This window comes from Siphateles boraxobius, unplaced genomic scaffold (assembly GCF_051911475.1).
Source record: "Siphateles boraxobius isolate OS27281-9 unplaced genomic scaffold, OSU_SipBor_1 130, whole genome shotgun sequence".
NCBI lineage: Eukaryota > Metazoa > Chordata > Actinopteri > Cypriniformes > Leuciscidae > Siphateles > Siphateles boraxobius.
This window is the reverse complement of record NW_027508734.1, coordinates 43,218,978-43,240,759: the sequence shown is the minus strand read 5'-3', so window position 1 is coordinate 43,240,759 and position 21,782 is coordinate 43,218,978. Positions and strand designations below refer to the sequence as shown.

Below are 21,782 nucleotides of genomic sequence, written 5' to 3'. Positions count from 1 at the left end.
TCCAGGCCTTATTAGAGACAGTCCACATGTGACCTCCCTCTCTTAGTTCTTTCATCCAGCCGCAACACTGTTCTGGTGATACTGGGGAACCCCCTCCCCCTCCACGGGGGCCCCAGGGCCCAGCAGGCCTCAATCCAACCAGATATGGGCACAGGCAGGAGAGAGATGACTCTCTCATAAAGAACCAAGGACAATCTCAAGAGTTTAGGAACAAAGACTCCAACCAACAACGACTCCAATCACCCATCCTTCCGACTTCCTCACTTCTCCTGGGTGCTCGGCGTGGCCTCAACAGAGTCCCAGGCCTTCACCAAACCAGTCATGCGTTCCTGGAGAAAGAGAACGCTCAACCAACTTCCACTTGACAGTGCCGGAACCATCAACGACTTCAATTTTCAACAACTTCAAGAATTGTTCCCATTACAAATGCAAGTATTCAATTCAATGAAATGTGAAAATGAAATTCTGATGGTTCTTCCCATAGACCCTCTTCCGGTTTCCAATTTCATCCTATCACTAACCTATTTATGTATTCATGTGTGTATGTTGTTTAGTTTATTTATATTCATATAAATATCTATATTTAGTTAATAAAACTTGTACATAATATGTATTTGGTTCTGTTTTGTTTGCAATACAAGTCACTTTACGATCACGGTTTTTGCTACTGGCTCAAAGTACTGTACAGGCGAAGAAATAATTATTCTTCGGTGGCCATGGAAGATACCCTTTATTAGAATAAATTAATAATCAAAAGAGTTCGTTGGAAGAACTGATTTATTGATTGTAATATTAATTCAGCCACATCAAGTTAATCCAATTAACTGACCCAAATATTTATAATTAATAATAACAAGATATTATTGATTATTAATATTTCCAGAAAGCTGAGTTCCTTACATAAAGGAAAATTTATAATTCCATGACCTCTTTAAAAGACCTTGAATGGGCTTTCTGATAACTTTATACTTACTAAAGCATATTAAAAAATATATTTTAAGCCTCATTTTTTTAGGTTGCTGTGCTGCATTGGAAACAATTTCTCAATTTGTCAATGCTCTTGAATAGTAAGCACCACACTGCCAGCCAACAATATTTCCATTTAGCCACACAAATGTTTTTATTAGGTCACTCTGTGTTATGTCATTTCGCAGGCCTCTTTTAATCTATACTAGCTGATAGATTAGATAAAGCAAGCCTGAACTCACAAAGTTATTTGTAGTCCGGAATTAAACTAGCATATTTTCCAGTGCTTTGCTCCCTAAAGGGGTTCACCCAAAAGTTCTGTCATCATTTACTAAAGCCCAAAACAAGATATTTTAAAGAACGATTCATCTGTTTCTGTCCATATTATTATAGTTGTTCTAACACTGTATAAACACTGAGATGTATTTTAAAATATCTTATTTTATGTGTGTTCCACAGAAGAAAGAAAATCATACAGATTTAGAACCACATGAGGGTGAGAAAACGAAGACCGAATTTTCATCCCATTTTCAACCCCTTTCGCATCAAAGATCGCAGACGGCCCCAGATTATTGTTGTTCAACATTACCCGTTAAAACATCACACTCATATTTGATCTGGACAAACTGAGCATCATTAGATAGATTTAAGACTCCAACTTCAATATTTGACCACTGTTTATGATAAAACATGGTTTGCAGTGACCTTAATTTCTTAATTTATGCCGGGAGTGCAAAATAAATCATCTGTAACTTTCGTTATTTTGAGAAATCATCAATCATAAAGCATTCGCGTCTTCTCCGGTTTATTTGTGTTCATTGTCTTGCTTCCCAGGAAAGATGTCATCTTGATGGCAGTTTATGTCTCTGTACAATCCAAATATATGCCTCCATGTCAATGGTACCTTCACAATAATGCAAGTTACCCATACCGTTTGCAATGATGCACCTCAATACCAGGACAGATGTTTGCTTTTGCAAACTCACTAAATGGACTCATCTGACCACTGCAGACATTCCCACTGTCTTCTTGACCATCTGAGATGAGCTCAGGCCCAGAGAACTCGCCGGCATCTCCACATAGAATGGAATCGAATGGAAATTATTTATTTGAAACAGGGACAATGCACAATAAACATTAAACTTGTTAAACAAGAGAATATGTCTTGGGCCAGGTTGTTGCAACATTTGCTAATTTCCACCTGTAGTCCCTGGGCAGGTATAACAAATGTAAAATTAAAATTAAAATTGCACATGATTATGAAAAGAGTGATGTCCATCATAAATACAGGTATACAGGTTAGCAATATAGAAACAGGGAAACCATCAGCCTATTTACTCTCGGTTTTACCCCTCCCCAAAAAACACATAAACAATATAACAGCATCTTAAACACATTGTAGCACAATCCAACTCTAGACACTCACTCACTCATTCATACACAACACACACACACACACACAATCTTAACAATGTGTGCAAACTTGCTTACTTAGCAACCAACTCTTTGACAAGCACGAAAAAGTGTGAAAATCTGTGCATAAAATATGTTCCGTGGGAAGGGTATTCCACTGTCTCATAGTGATACTTGAGAAAGAGGAGCTCCCAAGTTTAGTTTTATGGTAAGGGAGGTTACACTCCCCCCTTGTGACACTTCTAGTTGTTCGCTCGGTTTTTTCAGAGCACATTGTTACAAACTTTTTCAGAGGGGGAGCAATAGCACTATATATGATTTTATGTATCAAAGACACATTCGAGTGTTTTATTAAATTATCAAGACTAAGTAGCTCATATTTGGCCAATATATTACAGTGATGATAATGACAAGTTTTTTTTATCATGAATCTTGAGGCAGTCTTTATACAGGGATTATATGGGTTTAATGACTGTCTTACATGCTTGAGACCAAGATGTAATACAGTACAAGAGGTGAGAAATAATCATCGCATCTAAATATGTACTAGATGCAACAGTGGTGAGACAATTTCTTATGTATCTATAATTTACTAAGTTAAATTTCAATTTATTGCACATATTTTTAACATGACCTTTAAAACTAAGTGTCGAGTCTAGAGTTACCCCCAGATATTTAAATGAATCTACATGTTTCACACATTGGCCACTTACTAAAACTTCCGGTTACAGTTTTCTCAACATTTAATGTAAGGCATGAGTCATATAACCAGTCACTGACCTTGCTCATGACATTTGATAACTTTTTGGCTACTTCTGTTACACTTCTCCCATGGGTATATAAAACTGTGTCATCAGCATACATAACAATGTTTATACCCTTACAGATCAAAGGCAGGTCATTAATATATAAGCAAAACAATAGAGGCCCTAAAATTGATCCTTGTGGTACTCCCACAGTGGAGTCAAGAGACATTGACAAAATTCCATTTATTTGCACACATTGTTTTCGATTTAGCAAGTAAGATTTTATCCAATTTTGGACATTTATTGAAATATCGTATTTGCCCAGCTTGTGTATCAGTACCTCGTGGTTCACTGTATCAAAGGCTTTGCGTAAATCTAAGAAGACTGCTCCCACCACTAGGCTCTAGGCTCATTTAAATTTCCTTCAGGAAGTAACAGCAGTTTCAGTGGAAAGTTTTTTTCTAAAACCAAATTGCATCGGATGTAAAAAGGACCTAGAGTTCAGATGTGCTATTAGTTGTTCTGCCACAACCTTTTCGATAACCTTTGACATAGCTGGGAGAATACTGATGGGTCGGTAGTTAGAGACCACTTGGGTATCCCCAGATTTGTGCACAGGGGTGACAAAGGCATATTTAAGCACACTGGGAAAGATATTTTCATCAAAAGACTTATTTATAATCATCGCTAGAGGTATCATAATAGATGTCTTGTGCTGTTTAAAAAAAGCTGTATCACATCCATATATATCTTTAGCTTTACTATTAGATAGAAATGAGATTACATTTTCCACTTTCTCTGGGATGATTAAAGAGAACTTGAAAGCAGCATCACTACAGGTTAAAGCTTGTGTAATTTGAATTTTTGGAAATCTTAAACTCAATTCTTGTACTGAATTTATAAAATAATCATTAAAACATTCCCCAATAATCCTATCATCATCCTGAATACAACCATCCACCACAAGTTTTAACTGTTTATTTGCTGATTTTTCCCTTCGAAGTAATTTGTCAATACTCTTCCATATTTTTTTAGGGTTTCCTTTTGCCTCATTAATAATATTGAGGAAGAAATTTGCTCTTGCCTTTCTAAGTTGTTGAGTTACTTTATTTCTTAAACTTTTAAAAATCAGGTGATCAGTATTTAATTTTGTTTTTAAAAACTTTTTCAAAGCAGCATCCCTTTTTTTCATTATTTCCCAGAGATTAGTGTTAAAGCAGGGTAGATTATGTTTGTTATTTGTTTCCTTGCCCCTTTTCTTGGTGTATCTTAAAATAATGTCTTTAATGGTTGACATTAAATCAGCACTAGCTGGCTCACAGGGCCTACTACCAATTTTGTCAAACCAGTTTACTTGCTTTATCTCATTTTCAATAAAGGCCATGTCCTTTGGAGCGATAAAAGGCATGGAATTCCCCTTCATTGAATTCTGATTTTTATAGCGTGTTTTTGACAATTTCCTGGAGACCAAAGTAAGATTATGATCTGATAGCCCAGTGATAAGGTTATAAATCTTTCTTATTCTATCTGGTTTATTTGTAAAAATTAAATCTAGAAGTGTTTGGGAAGATTCTGTTATTCTTGTAGGCTTATGGATTATCTGCATCATCTGAAAAGTTTTGGCAATATCTTTAAGCTTTTTCCTACGCGTTTTGTCTTGCCAATTTAAGTTAAAATCACCCATAAGAATAACTTCCATTTTTCCATGTTGTTTAAGTATAGCATTTAGACAATCATAAAATTCATTTGTGGCGGTAGGAGGGCGGTAGACTGCAAAGACAGCAAAATACATTTGGGGAGATAATGTAATTTTTACCCCCAAGCATTCCAAATTGTTCTCTGAGAAAACTATTTGCTGACATTGAATGCTGACTTTCACATATATGTAAAAGTCACATATATGTAAAAGAACTGATGTAAAGCTTTCTCCTTGCGTAACAGAGATTCAAGTGGCATTTCTTGATGCAGAGTCAGACTGTGTTCAGTGAAAACGGTTTTCCAAATTACTCCTGAGCACATGTGGCTGTATTTAACAGATTAGCATGATGGTATCTTGTGCAATGTCATCTGAGGGCTCAAAGGTCACGCACATTCAACAGAGGTCTACTGCCTTACCCAACACATACTGAGATTTCTCTGGATTCCCTGAATCTTGTGACAATATTATGTATGGAAGATGATGAAAGGCATAAATTCTTTGCAATCTTGCATTGAGAAATGTGATTTTTTAATTGTCTGACAATCGTCTCATGAAATTTGGCACAAAGTGATGAGCCATGACCCATCTATGCTTAAAAAGAGTGAGAAGCACTTTTACACCCAAACATGATCCCCTCAACTATTACCAATTCACCTGCTCATTGTGGACTGTTTCAAAATAGTTGAATAAACTAATTTGGATAATCTTTTCACTTTTATTTGGTCTCTGTCCCAACTTTTTTGGGGTGTGTTGCAGCCATCAAAATCAAAATTTGTTCATATTTACAAAATACAATTATGTTGGTCAGTGAAAACATTGGAAAACGTTTCTTTGTACTTTTGTCAGTTAATAAAAGGTTAAATAGAATGAACAAATCACAGATTCTTGATTTTATTGCATTTTACAAAATGTCCCAACTTTTTCTGATTTGGGGTTGTAGATCTGCAGATCTTGCACCCATCCATTTGTGAACTGCAGGTGAGTCTCCAGTGACTTGAAGTTTTTAAATTGATCGGAGGTGTAAGCGCTCACTCCATAGACCAGGTAGGAGAAAATATCAGGGAAACTGAGGCTTAGTAAACTTTCATATTTACACCATACTCTATGTTCATAGGGATCGATTCTGCCTATAGCCTCATTTTTTTGTAAAGTAGCGTTGTTTGGCTTCATTATTAAGTTTGTCAGTATAAGGTATAGCCAACTTTTTTGTTGTCACGGTCCATAACTCTTTCTCTATTACCTTATTCCAAACCGGCCTTTACGTTGCCTCTAAAATAGTCGCCGTTACCCACAATGCACCGTTCCATAACGTCTACACCCAAGCTCTATAAAGAATGTTTACAGTATAACCCGGTGTAGCCCTTAGCTGCATATACAATGCTAAATATAACATATTTCAACATCATTTTTCGACTTAAATGCACGATCGGAATATGATACAAATACTCAATGGTGGTTTAAAGTGAGCTTTAAGTAAAAGTGTAATATTAATCTTTTAAATTGTGTAATGTAGCTTATTGCTACTTGTTGCTCTAATCCACCTGCTGCAGGAGCTGTTCTATTCCATAATCTAATTTGTTAGAAAAAGAACTCACATAAGGTCCCAAGAATTGTTTTTTTTTTTTGTTTCTAGCCAGATAATAAGTGGATTATTCATGTATAGTGGGATAAAAGAGGTGTAGATGGCCAAGTCATAATGCCAGAATAAAGGCTGTAATGGCTGAATTCAAACAAAAGAATAAGGATAAAAGAATAATAAAGATTAATGCAGGCAGAGACTTGAAAAGTTCGTCGATTGACAACAATAGAGCATGAATGACCAGTTATCCTCGCCAGACAATAGTCAAAGACTGTAAATGGGTGTTTACAGGGCAATAAAATATTTGATAAGCATCTTATCAGCTTTTTCGAAAAAATTTCCCCTGACATACTCTTAAGTCTTAACAGCATGGATAATTTTAGAGATATCATCCTCAAAATTGAAATGAAACATGACCACACGTGTGGCTACACTTTAGTTGTGGTAATAAGTTCTTATACTACATTCATATACTAGTTTTATACATTTAATAAATATTTTCTTAATATATTTTGTTTTTATGTTTGATCTTCTATATATCTCAATATTAATAACAGTCTGATTAATTCTGAGGCTTGAACTGTAAACTCTCAAAAGTTGGCTTTCTAAATATATGTTGGTTATGTGTCTATTCAGAATGACTTGTGAGCAGCAACCTTTTTATTTTGGGTATGTCATGTATGCCCCACATGCCAAAATTGGGTCTGGCAGGTGCCTCCACATATGCAGCTGAAGTAAACCATGTCATAGTATACAAGAGCATCCCATTAGCTATTTTTTGTCAATGGCTTTCAAAATTATTGACTTCCTACATTTTGTCTGATAAACAATGAAATTATGGGGAAAAAAGTCAATTTTATAATATATGCACTTACAGTGACGCAACTGAAATAATAGGAACATTTTGGTCTGACCCCCAGGTTGCATTTCATACAAAGCACTCCTAAAATATTCATTATTAGATGATATGTGGACAGGCATATGTAAATATCCTCAGGGTTTTGAAATATTTCCTTTAATAAACAGATGTTTATTATTTTGGCTTGTTCAATTTCCTGGTATATAGACATCCGATAGACATTAAGACTTTACACGGTTTAATGTTCCAATGTCAGTGAGTATAGACATACAATGTGTTGCCAGTATCAGAGACCATCCGAAAGTGCGTTATAACATCTTGGCTGATGAGTATGCTATTAAAGGAAGAAATAATAGTTTATTTCATTGAGAGATGAAATAAAAAATGTGAGTTTTGTGATATACAAATATTATAAACAAATAAAGTCAATGACCATGTGTCCTGGGGAAAATATCCCAGATGTCAGAAGCAGCCTTGAGTAGGTTCTTTGAAGTGCGCAACAGGTGTTAAAAGTCTCATGCAATGATAAGGACATACTCTATGTCTCAGTGTACAAACAGTACAGCTTTGCTAACACAAGATAAAGACATGCCTGTGTACTTTCCTAGAAGAAAATGGTTAATGCTACACATCTACCTATAGACACAAGCTGGTACATTTTGTACAGTTTACACATTTTTACATGTTGTATTGGCAATGAATCCAAAGAGATTTTGCTAAATCAGATTGTGTAAGTATGTGTCATACATTTATAAAACAGAGAATTATATATGTGGTCATTACTGAAGCAGGTATGATAAACAAAATATCAAATACAGTCCAGTGTACACTCTTAAGAATCTCTAAACTGATCTCAGATGTCCGATATATACACTACCATTCATATTTGGGATCAGTAAGATATTTTAAAAGACATTAATACTTTTATTTCAGCAAGGATGCATTAAATTGATCAAAAGTGAAGACTTTTCCATTGTTACAAAACTCTTTCATATAAATGGTGTCCTTTTGAACTTCCTGTTCAGAATCCTAAAATATTTTTTTTTAAATCACGGTTTCCAGAAAAGTATTACGCAGCGCAACTGTTTTCAACTGTGATAATAATGTTTCTTGAGCAGCAAATCCGCATATTAAAATTATTTCTGAAGGATCATGTGACACTGAAGACTGGAGTATTGATGCTGAAAATTCAGCTTTGCATCACATGAATAAGTTACATGTTAAAACATATTAAAACAGAAAAAAACTTCTTTTAAATTGTAATAATATTTCACAATTTTACTGTTTTTCTGATAAAATAAACACAGCCATAGTGAGCATAAGACTTCTTTCAAAAATCTTCCAACTTTTGAATGGTAGTGTATTTAAAAGTACTATTAGACTATTCTCAAAACATCTGGATGATTGCTTTGACTAGCACACACACACACACACACACACACACACACACACACACACACACACACACACACACACACACACACACACAAACACACACAAATTAAGTAAAATACCAAGAAAAGCAAAGGAATTCCTCTGACTTCTAGGTGAGCCAGAAAATTAGAGAGCCAAATTGACAAACTTATTTATAAAGTCTTGTGTTTTATCTAAAACCCACCATTTATAAGTCATAGCCGTAATAAGGACTGGATGCTACAGTCTTGCGCCTTTTGATTCTATGGTTTGTTTAATAGTGACGTACTAAATTTAAGCCCTGGATTCTGTCAGCATTTTGATGCTATTGGCAGCCATTGCTTGTGCTCTCATTCATCAATAGTCCAATGAGTCTCTTTTCAGCTGGGAGCCATTTTACAAAACATCACCAAGCTCCAGGCACGTGCACAGATAGACCCCAAGTGGTGTTCAAGCATCTGCCCTTTTGGCCTCTAACTAGGTAAGTGTCCTTTTTGCACGACATTTATTTTACTTTATTTATGCCCGTGCCATCCATACTCAATCAATTCTCAGCATTTGCCCAACAACTTATTCTTAATAAGCTCTGCAGGGAAGGCGAGCAGCATCCACATCTCCCGGACATGCCTTCATTGGTGACAGTCTGGTAACCATCATGTTCGGAAATGCCACCAAAATTCACAAAAATGCCCCCAAAATTCAAGATATCAATTGCCCTTGTACGAGTTCTTGCATTTTGTGTTTATAACATAATATAGTTAAGCAATATCACACAAGCAGGAGGGCTATTTTTGCAAATATCCGCACGATTGCAAAATGTAATATTCAGCCGTTCGATAAACATTAAGCTTATTTTTTAGACATAACATTGCCAATTTTTAATGTTTTCCTCTATTTTGCCAACAAAAAAAGTTCCAAACAAATAAGAGAAGCTGCAACACACAGCGGTGTTTCGTTCTTGAATGATTCACCATTTTTGAACGAATCGGGTGAGTCAATGATTCAATAATCCATTCATAAACTTACTGGACATTTACTTCTTTCATGAATGAATCAGCCGGTTTGAACGAATTGGTTAAATGGACGAGGATTCACTTATTACGACTTGCTGCCATCTACTGTCGTTTTTAGTTTAATATATAATAGTATCATTTCATATTTCTATATTAGAAACAATAATCTCATTACATTATTTAGGCAATTGTAATTGCAGTCTAAATGGATTTTGATAAATGCTAAGATGGATTTTTTTTAATACTGATTTTAGTTAATTGGTATAACGGGCCTATAGGGTGTAGTTTTAAATCATGTAATTAATTTTCAACAATATGAAACTTTACTTTTCATAAATAATTTTAAAAGAGGTACCTTTTTTTTTTACTAGAGCACCTGCCCAAACCCCCACCCCCCCCGATTTTGATATCATATTGACTTTACTCAAGGTATTCTCTTTGGTAAACCAAAATGGGTTCCTTACGCTGCAATTTTAAGGGTTTGATGAGTATCAGTTACGCTTGTGCCGAGCCACGGATACTGGTGTCAGTCAGCCTGGTAAGAGTTCCTGAGGTTTGCGTGTTACCGTCGTTCTGTCCGGTTCCTCCAAACCGCGTTCCCAAGCCTCCAGCTCCTCTTGCACTCCGTCGGCTGCTGCTCCTGCTCACTTCATCGAAATCATCCCTACAGCAGGTGAATGTCGCCAGAATGCCCTGTCTGAAGCGTTTGTTCATAAAACAGTAGACTATAGGATTGACACAGGCGGAGGTGTAGGACAGCAAGTGGATGAAGGATATCGGCGCTCCTGAGAGGAGACGACCAGTCGAACGTCTGTCGAAGGCTCTCCAGGCGTTGACGACGAAGATCGGCGTCCAGCAGAGGAAGAATAGTGCCACGATCACCAGCAACATGCGGATGACCCTTTTCTTGGCCATGAGGTTTGCTGTAGGGCTGTTGCTGCAAACCCTTCTCAGTTTGGATTTTGGGTTGCTGAAGCTGAGCGTCACGGGTTCGGCGCGCTTCCTCTTGGACGCCTGGAGGTAGCAGCCATCGCCGTCGCCATTTTTCAGATTGGACGTGCCGTACTCTTTCTCTAGGGAGCAAAGTGAGGATGAAACCGTGATTATTCTATTCAAGATAAAGCTGCTCTGTTTGTAATCCGAAAGCAGCTTCTCCACTATCTCTGACATTTGCATATCATTTTCGCAGTTTGCATTTAGAGATAGTCACACTTTCAGGTTGGACACAAAGCAGCCCATACCCTCCACTTATTCAACATGCTAAAATAAATGAATAGAAAAGAAATGTCTGCCAATAGATCTAAAAGGAAAACATAGTAGGGCTAGCCAAGGTAAATAATTATTCAATAATTATAAAATAATTGTCTCGCACATTATTCATAACTGCCCATTTTACAAAATAGCATTTAAAGAATAACAATTTAGTGGAAAAATATTGGTAATTCTCTTTTTTTTATACACTGTCCATACAGTATGTGAAAAACAGTACGCTAAAAGAGTAGTGTATCCGACTTAATAGAATTCCAAATTTCCCACTTGTTAATACAACTTAATTTGGTCGTTTAGGTGCTCAGAACTCTAATTGACGATATTTACGATTCCAATTGAAGGGCACATTCTGGGTTGTCCTACAAATTGACCTCCTGGCTAAACAACTCAATTTAAAAGGCTTTTATACGATAACTACACATTTGAAATATTATGGTCAGGAAGTCTATGATTGTTTTCCCATACCTTTGCTTGACTTCCTATTAGCCATTTCAAATTTGACTCCCCTGTAGAGTTCGAGTGAGGTGAGGCCATAAGCTGTCATCATTATGATCCCAGGCACGAGAAAGAGTATCAGCAACAGGAAAACATACCTTAAAAAGAGAGAGAGAGAGAGAGAGAGAGAGAGAGAGAGAGAGAGAGAGAGAGAGAGAGAGAGAGAGAGAGAGAGAGAGAAAGAGAAAGAGAGAGAGACAGAGAGAGAGAGAGAGAGAGAGAGAGAGAGACAGAGAGACAGAGAGAGAGAGAGAGAGAGAGAGAGAGAGAGAGAGAGAGAGAGAGAAGGTTTCTAGGTTTACATTTACATATAGATTACCCTCAAATTAAAATGGTTTACTCATCCTCGAGTAATTCAAACCTCTCCATGTGTTTGTAGAATTTTTGAAGAATCTTACAGCTCTTTTTTATTCACTATTTCACTTCCACCACCATTAGTTTGTAGTTTTTTTGGACCACATACACAATTTTAGCTGGAATACACTAGACAACTTTTGCCCTGATTTGCAGTCTGGAGTTGTTGATGCTACTTGCTGAAAATCAGAGCCAATCTGCAGTTTTTGGGAATGATCTTCAGACTATGAACAGAGCCGATTTTAGAACAAGTATTGTTTTAATTTGTCATGCGTATCTTAGCAATGAGGCACATGAAGAAGAAGCAGAAACCAGCAATAGAAGCATTGCTTACGCACATGTAAAATAAGGGGATCATCAAACATTAAACAGCATGTAAATCAAAACTGCCTAATGTTACTGCATGGAATATCGAAACCATGAAGAGGAAACGAATGTGAATTTTTGGGTGTGTTGATGGTGTTGATGGACTCGATCTACTCCATCTGTGTTTTGATCATCGTTCTGAATCCCATTCGACAAAGTCTTCGACAAAAACCTGATTTTCTCAGCTCTTTGTTCAAAATATTGCTTTTTTAAATTAAACTTAACCACATTCAAGTTTTGATCAGTTTTTGTTTTTTGTCTGACTGTATTCTTTCTTTTCATATATATTCATACAACTAAATATCCTGGGGACGAGACATTTTTTGTGAAAATTATCAAAAATGCTGACGATGGTTAGGAACTTTAAAAAAAAAAATGTAAACGCCGGCGGGGAAAGAGTTAAAGTACAGTTAAATGTTTGTATGAAGTATAAAAATGAAAACCTAAATTGGAACATAGTAGCATACTTAAAGTGCAAAACTAGTAAACTGTAAGTATGATGTTAAGTTCACTTAAAAAACTTACAAGTATACTTCCAGTATATAAGTAATTTACTAAAAGTATACTTCAAAGTAAACTTTCATAAACTAAAAAATACCTATTTAACTAATACACTTCCAGTGCCTATAACTTCACTTGTAGTATAGTTGCAGTACAAATGATCAACATTTGCATTTAAAGTATACTTTTATGGACTAAAAAGTGGGCCAAATGTATTCCAAATAGTACTAGTACACTTACAAGTATACTACTTGTACATTGATATCAGTATACTTACTACATAAGAATACTGAATAATAAACTTGATCTTTACTTAAGTATACTTAAAAGTATAGGCTACTTATTTTTTGTCAGGTTTAACATGCATGGTCACACTAAACTTATTGAATAAATAAAAAAGGAGCATGAAGTTTTTTGAAATTTATTTTGTATTCTACAAAATAAAAGTGTCTTTACAGTTAGTGCAAATAATCCTGTTAGCAACGATAATTTTCACTAACTCCAATGCTCTGATGTTTTTTCTTTAGTAGAAAAAATACTGTATATTACTTCTATTTACACTGTGTGTGAATAGCATCTGTCCCTATTTGCACTTATACATAGTGCAAACAGTATCTACCACTATTTACACACAGTATAAATATCATCAAGTTTTTTTACTCTTAGTGTAAATAACTGCTGCTGAAAACATAACAGCATACAGGGTGGGAACAACATGACGATACATTATGACAACATTTTTCATTTTTCCTCTTCCTTTAAAGGGATAGTTCACCCAAAAAAGAAAATTAGCCAATGATTTATTCACCCTCAAGTCATCATAGGTGTATGACATTCTTCTTTCAGACGAATACAATCGGAGTTATATTAAACAATATCCTGGCTCTTCCAAATTTTATAATGGCAGTGAATGGCTGTTTCTGTTTTGAAGTCCATAAAAGTACATCCATCCGTCATAAAAGTACACAGGTCTGGGGGGTTAATAAAAGCCTTCTGAAGCGAAGCATTTGTGTAAGAAAAATATTAATATTTAACATGTTACAAAGTACAATTCTAGCTTCGGGCCAAACGGCCATACGCAGTATACTTGCGCTAAAAGCACAACTTATGATGTCAGAAGTGGCGTAGTGCATCATGGTATAGCATAAATATCAGCAGAACTCGCAGAAGTTGTGCTTAGATCCTATTTTTTACTTCTATTTTACTTTCTAGAGTTTTAAATATGAATATTTTTCATACACAAACGCTTCACTTCAGAAGGCCTTTATTAACCTCCCGGAGCTGTGTGGAGCACTTTTATGATGGATTGATGCACTTTTATGGACTGATGCACTTTTATGGACTGATGCACTTTTATGGACTTCAAAACAGAAACAGCCATTCACTGGCATTATAAAGCTTGGAAGAGCCAGGACATTTTTAATATAACTTTGTGTTCGTCTGAAAGAAGAATGCCATATACAACTAGGATGGCTAGAGGGTGAGTAAATCATGGGCTGATTTTAATTTTTGGGTGAAATATCCCTTTAACACCTTATCCTCAAAAAAAAAAAAAAAAAACACACAGTCCTAAGATCTTACCAGGCCTGCATGACATCACTGGGCCAAACCAAGCGGCACATGTTGCCTGTGCTGTTGTTACTGCGCATGAAAGGCACCAGGGTGCTGCCTATCGGATAAGGCAGCATGAGCAGAAAAGACACGACCCAAGTTGCTGTGATGACTTTTGCAGCGTGTGACTTCGTCTGCCAGGTACGGGACTTAAAGGGGTTGCAGATGGCACTATAGCGCTCCAGAGAGATGGCCACAAGGTTAAATGTGGATACGCTCACCGAAATACCTGTGTGTTTGGACACACAGATCTCAGTTGCACATACATAAATAAATCTGGGCTTGTTAAAGTACTGATTCTCAGGAGGTCTGATAAATATGCGTCTATAAACAACAGTAAACACTAAAATGGGAACAGACAGGAAAACTTCATAACAAACGATCTCTAAACCCTGATAACAAAGGCATGAACTGTTAATAAACTTAATGGCGTAACACTGCACCTGTAACTAGTAAGAAAGCAGTTAATTAGACAGCAATGTTAACATACACGCGGTAATAACAACAGAGCATGTAAATTGCGTCAGTTTTATCATGAACAAGTATTACAGAATAACACAAAACAAACACATAAAACATGCTGATGCATCAAATAAAGAGACAGTTGCAATTTCTAATTACTAAATTGTTTACACGGCACATTTGCAACATCTGGAAGTGTGCAACCAACTGGCTATAAAAATATCTCAGAATTGTTACACAATTCAACAAGTCTTCAATATGAATTTAAAATGGATGTGCCTTCCAATAAACTATCATCTCAAGGGTGGAAAAAGAAAAAAAGTCTTGTCGCTACAATTGAGGCTTACAATGGAATAAAAAGCATTTTATTTCTATTAGTGCAAGCCTCGCTGTGTTTGTGGTCTCCTTTTAGCCCCTTAATGAATAATTATAAATCTCTAAATCAATCTTTTTTACAAACCAAATGCGAGAAAAAAGCATCTGGAACATTAAGCATTCCCTTTTGTTAAGTGACCCTTTATAGTCTGCCTCTCTCGCGTATAATGTTATCAGGTTTCCTTTTTTTTAAGGTACAAAGATGCTTGTCAGATCAGAGAATATTAGACATTCTCATACAGAAGTGTATCATGATACTCACACTCAAAGTAACTTTATTTTAAACACTTTATTTTACAGTCCTGTTCCGCATGTACATACTATGTACTTATCATAACAATTACAATAACTTAGTTAACTAGGTACTAACCCTGAACCTACCCTTAAATCTAACCTTAACCCATGTAGTTACATTATATTACCAGTACTTCCATGGGTAACTACACTGTAAAATTAAGTGTAACCAAAATTTCAATTTTCCGTTTTGGTACCATAGCAAAAACTGTTTGAACTATTATAGGTTACAATATAACAACATGTAGCCTTCAAAGAAAATTGAAAACTGAATCACATCTCATTTCTAGTTTGATTCAAGATGAAATTCCTGTATGTTAAATTATCTGCTGTCATCTGAATTGCCTTATTTACAAAGAGAATAATCAGTATCATCATATTTTGAGAGAAAAAAAGAGAGTTACAGACCATGTGTAGAACTCACAAGTAAAATAAAACCTGTATCCCTTTGTATCAGGCACCACTGTCATCACAATAAAAAACTCATGACTGTAAAAAATGACTGTATTTTAATATTCTGAAAATAAATATATAAGCCTTCTATATGAGAAAGTTCCCATATTAATTTACAAATGGACTAATTTGTTGTAAAACTGTAAAAGTCTCCTTCATTGTATTAACTAAATTTTTGCCAATATTTTAAGTTCAATAAACTCATTTTTTTAAGGCAACCACGTTTTTTTTTAAAGTTAAACCAACAATATTGTTTACAGTGGGCAGAAGAAGCTGCAAAAAGTGAAGCGTGAACTTATACATCAGACTTGACTCACCCATGAAGTACGTGGCCACTTTACACATGCCGCTGCCAAAGATGAAGTCCTTCATGAGGTTGGGGATGAGTGTGAAGGGCATGCAGAAGACACACAGCATCAGATCACTGACGGCCAGAGACAGCAGGAACAGATTGGTGACCGTCCGCATGCGCCGGTTCCGCACCAGAACAGTGATGATGAGGCTGTTCCCTATGAAGCTCAGGAGGAAGATCAACACATACAGCACGATCCGCACAGTCTGGTTCATATCTGACAAACAAACACGAGAGAACGAGATGAGAATACCATATTTTACAAGTTTAAACATGCAGTTTGTGTGTCTTTTGAACAAGTGTACAGACGACTGTTAGCCTATTGTTGGTTCACACATGCCAACACAAGCCTGCGCTAATGCAAATACTAAAGGCAATATAAGTAAAATATGAATAAATGTATGTGTAGACCTATATAAAATATCAATTTAAATATAAAAGTTAATTTTTTTACCTTTTGGTTCGAACGTGCTGTCACTGTCATTTTTACACTCCGACAAATTCCCGATTCCTAATCCACATAATATTTTATAAATATCAGTGGAATTGATGAGCATATCTTGAAGTGTAAATGTCTCCATGTTTGTTTTTTGTTTCTGGTGATTTCCCGCTTTCCTTCACAATATCCAAATGAATGTCTCTTCATCTCTTGGAGGTAAAAGTAGGCTACAGCAACATTTGCTCTGCCATAATGCCACAGTGCAGCACTCTATAGTAAAGCACATGGTTTTATCTTAATTCACAATGAAATATTCAAGACAAAGCTGTATAAAGTTTTGAGATGTCAAAAGCAATAAAAAAATAAAATAAAATAAAATAGATAATAAAGGAAAATGGATTGTTAAAGTACGTCCAGGACAGTATTTCGTCAACTGTTGCTGCTCATAAGGTGTGATGTGAAGTAATGCTGTTGATCAGTGCTGCCGTCCACAGAACAGCAGACCCCGCCTTCACTTTTTAAAAGACACCTTCCGTGAATACGGTAGTAAACCCTAATGACATTAGAAGTAGGCTAAAGAAAAAAAAACACATACTGTAGCCTACAATAGCTAATTTATTTTTACTTAGGCTATAATGATCATAATAATAATGTTGTTGTTGTATTTATTTTAGTTATTAACTCCAAATTTTTTTTGATGTTTCTTATTCTTAAGGGAACTCAGGTTCCCTTTCATTCTCACTACGAGTTCCGTCCTGACGACGAATGGGGTTTCGCTTAGAAAGCCTATCAACTTCGAGTATACAAAACGAGCCAATGGCAAAGAAATGTCATGGGTCTGCGGAATTTGCATGGCGCAACTCCGCCCCACCTCGTTGTTATAAAAGGAGGACGCCGGCAACATGCATTTCCCGCTTGCTTTCCCATTCTTTCCCGGGCCGCCACTAGCATTGGGTAAGAGTGAAACCCTCCGCCCTGTCCCGAGCGCTCGCGGCTGGATGATTGGTTTTTGGGTGCGGCCGCCGACCCTCGTCGGCATCCAACCCCTACACCTTTCTGCATGGAAGACCCTGGGAATCCCGGAAGACCCCCATGTCTTCCCGCGATTGCTCGCTGATCTCCTCCGCCTTTCCTCCCCTTGATGGGGCCGCTGCCCATGGGTACAAAAAAAATGTCCCCCCGGTTGAACACTCTGTTGCGATGCAACTGTGTCCTCAGAGTGCTTCTTTTCACGGTGATCCTAAGAACCCGTCCAAAGCCTGTAGGTTTTCGTCTACGCTTGTGGCGAGATCCTATAGAGACGCGGGACAGGCAGCCGCCTCTCTGCATGTCATGGCCATTCTGCAGGTCTACCAGGCTCAGATGCTCAAGGACATGCACGAGGGTAGGACATCCAGGGCTCTTTGATGAGCTGCGCGCCGCCACCAACCTCGTTCTCCGAGCAACTAAGGTGACCGCACGCTCCCTGGGTCTGGTGATGCCCACTGCTGTGGTCCAGGAGCGACAGCTTTGGCTGAACCTGGTCGATATACTGGATGCCGAGAAATCCCGGCTGCTCAACACCCCCATATCCCAGGCTGGGCTCTTCGGCGGTGCGGTTGTGGACTTTGCCCAACAGTTTTCGACCGCTCAGAAACAGACTGAGGATATTAAGCATATTCTGCCCCGACAGCCCGCTGCTGCCTCCACCCAGCCGCCGGCGCAGAATCCTCAGTCTGTTCGCTGCCGAGGGCGCCCTCCTGCGGCTCCCGCCCCTCCCGCCCGGCCCAAGCAGCAGCCTTCACCCGGGCCCGGTCGCGGAGGAAGGCGCAGGAAGGAGCCACCGCCCTCTCCAGCCCTGCTAAACGGCAGGCTAAGTGGCGCTCCTGAGACGGGTAGCTCAAGGATGGTCGTCAGTTCTTTTCAGGAGATGGTAGCAGGACCACTCCTTCCCCCGGTGGAGGGCCGGGGGAGAATCTTTTGTTCCCCACTCCCCGCTGCTCACCCCCGAGTGGGCAGCACCCTAATGTAGTTAAGGAAAGAACTGACACCCCCATCCCTGAGCACACAGAGTTCTCGGATGAAAGTGTGCGTCACCCACGGGCCTCGCCACTCTCGTCCCCCTCTGTCTCAGAGTTCCCGGATGACAGTGTGTGCCGTCCCCGGGCCACACCACTGTCATCCCCCTTTGTCGCCAGACCCATGGCAAAGCAGGCCCCCGTGGAACGCTGGTCCTTCCCTGGCCTCCTCTATCAGGTTGCGGTTAATGACCCTGCCCCCACACCGGGCCGCTATGCCGTCCACGTCCGGGCCGGTCATTCCGCTTCACTGCTCCACCGAGGGGACGTCTGTGGTTTGCATGACCCCGCTGCCAGAGTTCTTGGGAGCCTGGCTCCCAAGACTGTCCCAACCTGTCACCCAACTTGTCACGCTGGGTCGCACCAACCTGGCGAAGGGTGCGATCAAGGCTGTCCCTCCAGCCGAAATGAGGTCTGGGTTCTACAGCCCCTACTTCATTGTCCCGAAGAAATCCGGTGGGTTACGGCCAATCCTGGACCTGCGCATCCTGAACCGCTCCCTTCACAGGCTGCTGATCAAAATGCTCACGGCCAAACGCATTTTTGAGTGTGTTTGGCCGCAGGATTGGTTTGCAGCGATCGACCTGAAGGACGCCTACTTCCATGTCTCCATTCTCCCTCGACACAGACCGTTCCTGCGGTTTGCTTTCAAGGGGCACGCATACCAGTACACGGTTCTCCCATTTGGGCTAGCCCTGTCTCCTCGCGTGTTCCCGAAGGTCGTCGAGGCAGCCCTTGTTCCTCTACGGGAACACAGGGTTCGCATCCTGAACTATCTCAATGACTGGCTGATACTAGCCCACTCTCGAGATCAGGTTTGCGAACACAGGGACCTAGTGCTCCGGCACCTAGCTCATCTGGGCCTTCGGATCAACTGGGAGAAGAGCAAACTCTGCCCCGTGCAGAGGATCTCTTTCTTGGTATGGAAATCGACTCGGTCGCCATGTCCGCGCAGCTTACGAGCACGCGCGCGGTCATTGCTGACTTGCCTGAAACAAGTCACAAACTTTGGCATGTCAATTGCCTCGAGTTGCTAGCAGTACGCCTTGCTCTGCACCACTTTCTTGCGCTGCTCAAGGGTCAACACGTACTAGTCTGATCAGACAATACCGCCACAGTAGCGTACATCAACCGTCAAGGTGGTCTACAATCCTGCCGTATGTCGCAACTCGCCTGCTACCTCCTCCTACGGAGTCAGAAGCATTTGAGGTCGCTTCGAGCCATTTATATCCCCGGAGCCCTGAACTGTACAGCCGACGAGCTCTCACGGCTTCAGCCCTTCCCTGGAGAATGGTGACTCCATCCCCAGTCAGTTCAGCTGATCTGGGACCAGTTCGGGGACGCACAGGTAGACGTGTTTGCCTCCCACGACTCGACCCATTGCGCCCTGTTTTACTCCCTGACTGAGGGTACGTTCGGCACGGACGCACTGGGGCACAGCTGGCCGCGGGGCCTCCGCAAATATACGTTTCCCCCAGTGAGCCTTCTTGCACAGACCCTGTGCAAGATCAGGGAGGACGAGGATCAGGTCATATTGGTTGCGCCTCACTGGCCCACCCGCACCTGGTTCTCCGAACTTGTACTCCTCGCGACAGCACCTCCCTAGCCTATTCCTCCGAGGAATGACCTCCTTTCTCAGGGACGGGGCACCCTATGGCACCCTCGTCCCGATCTTTGGAACCTCCACGTGTGGCTCCTGGATGGGACGAGGCACTTCACTTCCGCCAGAGCATTGTCCACGAGACATGCCTACGCGTCGAAGTGGAACCTCTTCGTCAACTGGTGCCGTTCTCACCGAGAAGACCCCCGGAGATGCCCGATTAGTGTCGTGCTTTCCTTACTGCAAGATGGGTTGGAGTGAAGGCTGTCTCCCTCCACCCTGAATGTATATGTTGCCGCTATCGCCGCACATCATAACGCAGTTGAGGGTAAGTCCGTAGGAAAGCACGACCTGCTCGACAGATTCTTGAGGGGAGCGAGGAGACTGAATCCTCCTCGCCCTCCTCTCATTCCATTTTGGGACCTCTCAGTGGTTCTAACTTGCCTTCAGCGTGATTGGACTGGAACCCCATTCGTCGTCACGACGGAACTCGTAGTGACAACGAAAGGGAACGTCTGGGTTACGTATGTAACCCTCGTTCGCTGAGCAGGGAACGGAGATGTTCCGTCTTCCTGCCACTTCCGCTGTACCGCGGGGATCGCCTGAGTCCAGTCTTGGCTCCTCAGCGAAGAAACATATCTGCATGTTGCCGGCGTCCTCCTTTTATACCCTTGAGGTGGGGCGGAGTTGTACCATGTAAATTCCGCAGACCCATGGCATTTCTTTGCCATTGGCTTGTTTTGTATACTCAAAGTTGATAGGCTTTCTAAGCGAAACCCCATTCGTCGTCATGACGGAACGTCTCCGTTCCCTACTCAGGGAACGAGGGTTACATACATAACCGAGACATTATGCAACTCAGATTTTCCCCAATAATAATAATAAAAATAACAATAATAATAATATTCATTAAATTTTGACACCGCAAGAAATAAAATAATTTTGAACCTTAGCTTTATAAGAAGAAAAGTAAAATCTATTTTTTTTTTCTTTTGTAGGCTACACAAATTGCAGTGTTGATTGTATTCAAATATCAGTTTTGTTTGACGGTTAGTCAAACAACTCTAGATATTGAAGCCACCAAATCTTTAATGTATGTGATATATACGGTGATGGGTGTTTTATGGGGACTTTCCATAGACATAATTACTTTTATACTGTATAAACTGTTTATTATATCCCCTTTTACATTCTATCCCCTTTTTTTATTTTCAAAAATCTATTTCGTATGATTTAAATGCTGCTTTCCTCATAGGGGTTAAACAAACAAAAAAGTCCCCATAAGGCCAAAAACTACTGATATTACTTTGTGGAGATATTTGGTCCCCATAACATTGCCAGGACCACCCCACACATACCCCCCCTTTACACACACACACACACACACACACACACACACACACACACACACACACACACACACACACACACACACGCGCGCGCGCGCGCGCAACAGGACAAGGGCT

At 39.6% G+C, this 21,782-nt stretch overlaps 1 protein-coding gene across 2 annotated transcripts; it reads right to left on the bottom strand.

Moving 5' to 3' along the window:
* Positions 1-7,483: 7,483 nt before the first annotated feature.
* Positions 7,484-17,126, bottom strand: cckar (cholecystokinin A receptor). Of its 2 annotated transcripts, XM_077229535.1 has the most exons (6): positions 16,675-17,126; positions 16,186-16,437; positions 14,255-14,513; positions 11,423-11,550; positions 10,255-10,761; positions 7,484-8,291 (listed from the first exon to the last, which is right to left on the bottom strand). In XM_077229535.1, the coding sequence occupies exons 1-6, from the start codon at positions 16,799-16,801 to the stop codon at positions 8,284-8,286; spliced, it is 1,281 nt and encodes a 426-aa protein (XP_077085650.1). In that variant the 5' UTR covers positions 16,802-17,126; the 3' UTR covers positions 7,484-8,283. The 2 variants fall into 2 exon arrangements, with proteins under 2 accessions (XP_077085650.1, XP_077085649.1); XM_077229534.1 differs by having other exon boundaries at positions 7,484-10,761; positions 16,675-17,125.
* Positions 17,127-21,782: the final 4,656 nt, after the last annotated feature.

Bases quoted from the DNA above. Each gene is read 5' to 3' on its own strand.
- cckar (XM_077229534.1), bottom strand. From the start codon at position 16,801: ATGGAGACATTTACACTTCAAGATATGCTCATCAATTCCACTGATATT. The intron at 16,438-16,674 runs GTAAAAAAATTA...TTTGTTTGTCAG, and splicing joins CAGCACGTTCGAACCAAAAG to ATATGAACCAGACTGTGCGG. The intron at 10,762-11,422 runs GTATGGGAAAAC...TTTGCTCCCTAG, and splicing joins TAATAGGAAGTCAAGCAAAG to AGAAAGAGTACGGCACGTCC.